Below are 2,551 nucleotides of genomic sequence, written 5' to 3'. Positions count from 1 at the left end.
TGCCTAAGGCACTTGACTGCTAACCAGAAGGCTGACGGTTCAAACTCACCAGCCACTCCTCGGAAGGAAGGTTGGGCAATCCTACTTCCATAGTGATACTGCCTCGGAAACCCAAGGAGGGGTCACTATGAGTCGGGGCTGACTTGATGGCAAACAACAACAACAAGCAAAATAACACACGAAGATTACTTGAATTCTGAATCACAGAAAAAACTGATTCAAAAAGTAGTGAGACATTTGAGAATTTGAATTCTGCATACTATCTACTTGATGATTATCAATAAGTAATTATTACTAAACTTTATGTACAATTGTATTGTGGTCATCTTTTTTTTTTTTTTTTTTTAAGAGCCTTTTTCTTTTAGAAAGAACCCTAGTGACACAAGTGATTAAGTACTTGACTGCTAATCAAAGGTCAGTGGTTCAAATCACCAGACACTCTGGGGTATAAAAATGTGGCAGTCTGGGGGATAAAAATGTGGCACTCATACAGCTTTGGAAACCCTGTGAGGCAGCTCTACTTTGTCATAGAGGGTCACTATGAGTAGGAATTGACTCAACAGTAGTGAACTTATACATAAATGCACAAGGAGTTCTTGTGGCACAGTAGTTAAGCACTCAGCTGTTAACTTACAGGTAGGTTGTTTGAACCCACCAGCTAGCTACTCCATGGGAGAAAGACATGGCAGTCTACTTCTGTAAAGATTTACATCCTTGAAAAACCTGTGGGGGCAGTTCTACTCTGTCCTATAGGGTCACCATGGTCGGAATTGACTGTATGGAAGCGGTTTGATTTGTGTTTTTCTTTTAGAGATGCATACTGAAATATTTATTGATGAAATGACATCAATCTGCTTCACAATAGTACTGTAGGGTAGAAATGGATGGGGAAATAGATGAAAGACTGGTCATGAGTTGATCACTGTTGAAGCTACATGACAAGTACATAGTTTATTTCACAATTATTCTTACTTTTCTAGATATTTGAAATCTTCCACAATAAAAATTATAATTTATATTTTTATAATGAAACCATTGTGCCAAGGACCCAGGAGTCTATGACTAATTCAGCCTAGATATTCTGTATCTCCAAATGACGAATGTTTTGTTTTCTTTGCCTTCACATACCTTTTTCCAGGTGTACTCATAACCATCCACGTTAATCACTGGCATGACATAGAAATCCACGTGTCTCAGGATATTAGTGTGCAACGTTTCTTTCCTATGGAATTGAGTTACCTACAAATTAAAAATCACATCCATTTTAAGTTCTTAACTCAGTCTCTTTCTTTTATGTGTGTTTAAAACTTTTTCTAAAATCATTTGGCATGTTTAGATTTTCAGATTTAACTTTCAGGGAGAGTGTTAATTCCTCAAAAGGACTGATTTCAGGGTTCTCTGAATGGTAAATCCCTTGGACATGGAACACACAGTCTTCCCGTCTAATAGAGGCAGAAAACAGAATCATAAACGTCCTAAAATTTTCTTTTAAAAATAATTCTTTATGAAAGCCATAAAACAAGATAATAAAGCTGACTGCATTTAAATAGTTCAGGAAACAAAAATCCAGATATAGTTCAGTTCCCTTTTTAACAATCCATATCAACAAGAGCATAAATGAACCTTGTCTTTTGCCCAGACGTAATTAGATGCAATTTTTAAAATAATATTTTATTGTCTTTTTGGGCAATAGCAAGTTAAGTTCCTATTTGAAAACTTCCACACAAACTGATCCATGACATTAGTTACATTTTTCACAAGGTGTCAACATGTTCTTTATTGTGTTCTGGTTGTTCCATTTCTAGTACTCTAGTTTCCCTGCCCTCTTATCTTTTCATCTTTGCTTTAGATTAATGTTGACCTTTTGAACTCATACAAATGGTTTTTTAGTAGAGCACCAATAGATGTTATTTTCTAAATCATTCCTAGAACTTATTGTGGAGCTAAATTCTTGCTAGAAATTGAATGTATCTTTCAAGCATCAGGTTATTTGGCTTTAAAATTGTTGGAAATTTTTCTTACGTACTAGCTGCAAGTTCCCTAATAGATATTAGGGAATATCTATCTATCTGTCACCTGTTCTCCTCTGCTTTAGGACTCATACCCAGCTTAGGGTCACATATTCCAATATGCTACAAGGGGCATTTATATCCTGATGACTGAGACGTTCACCCAAGATGACCAAGCAGAGAGGGAGGAGCATCATAAAGACATATCTTAGCTGGTTAAATCATTTAATTTAGAGCTAAGTTTAAATTAAAATTTTCATTCATGTCAGCATTACTACATTTTAATTTTTTGATTGGTTTGAAAATGTTGTCCCAATCTTTATTCAAAAGATTGTGTTAAGAATTTTGTTCATTATTTGACAAAAACTAAGTTTTTTGAATCCTACCTGCGGTGTAGTAAATTACTTAGTGTGGCTTTTCTACCCATAAGACTTTGTAAACTCCAAGGTGGGAATTGCTATTAGCAACTGAGGAGATCCTGATTTTAAAGTCGCCCACCTGGGTTATTTCTGTTGGGCGTGGCACAATACAATGTTCTGGGA

The 2,551-nt window shown here is 35.8% G+C and overlaps 1 protein-coding gene across 1 annotated transcript in view; it reads right to left on the bottom strand.

Annotated features, from left to right (window-relative positions):
• Positions 1-2,551, bottom strand: part of CPB2 (carboxypeptidase B2) — a 66,164-nt gene that overhangs the window by 32,605 nt on the left and 31,008 nt on the right. Inside the window, exon 7 of the mRNA XM_007947830.1 lies at positions 1,129-1,239. Coding sequence (XP_007946021.1) covers positions 1,129-1,239 — 111 coding nt within the window. The remainder of the gene's footprint in view (positions 1-1,128; positions 1,240-2,551) is intronic.

Source organism: Orycteropus afer, unplaced genomic scaffold, assembly GCF_000298275.1.
Source record: "Orycteropus afer afer isolate SDZICR_OR568_19922 unplaced genomic scaffold, OryAfe1.0 scaffold00194, whole genome shotgun sequence".
NCBI classification, from domain to species: Eukaryota; Metazoa; Chordata; class Mammalia; order Tubulidentata; family Orycteropodidae; genus Orycteropus; species Orycteropus afer.
Note: the sequence above shows the minus strand (reverse complement) of the source record. Positions and strands in the feature narration are given on the sequence as shown.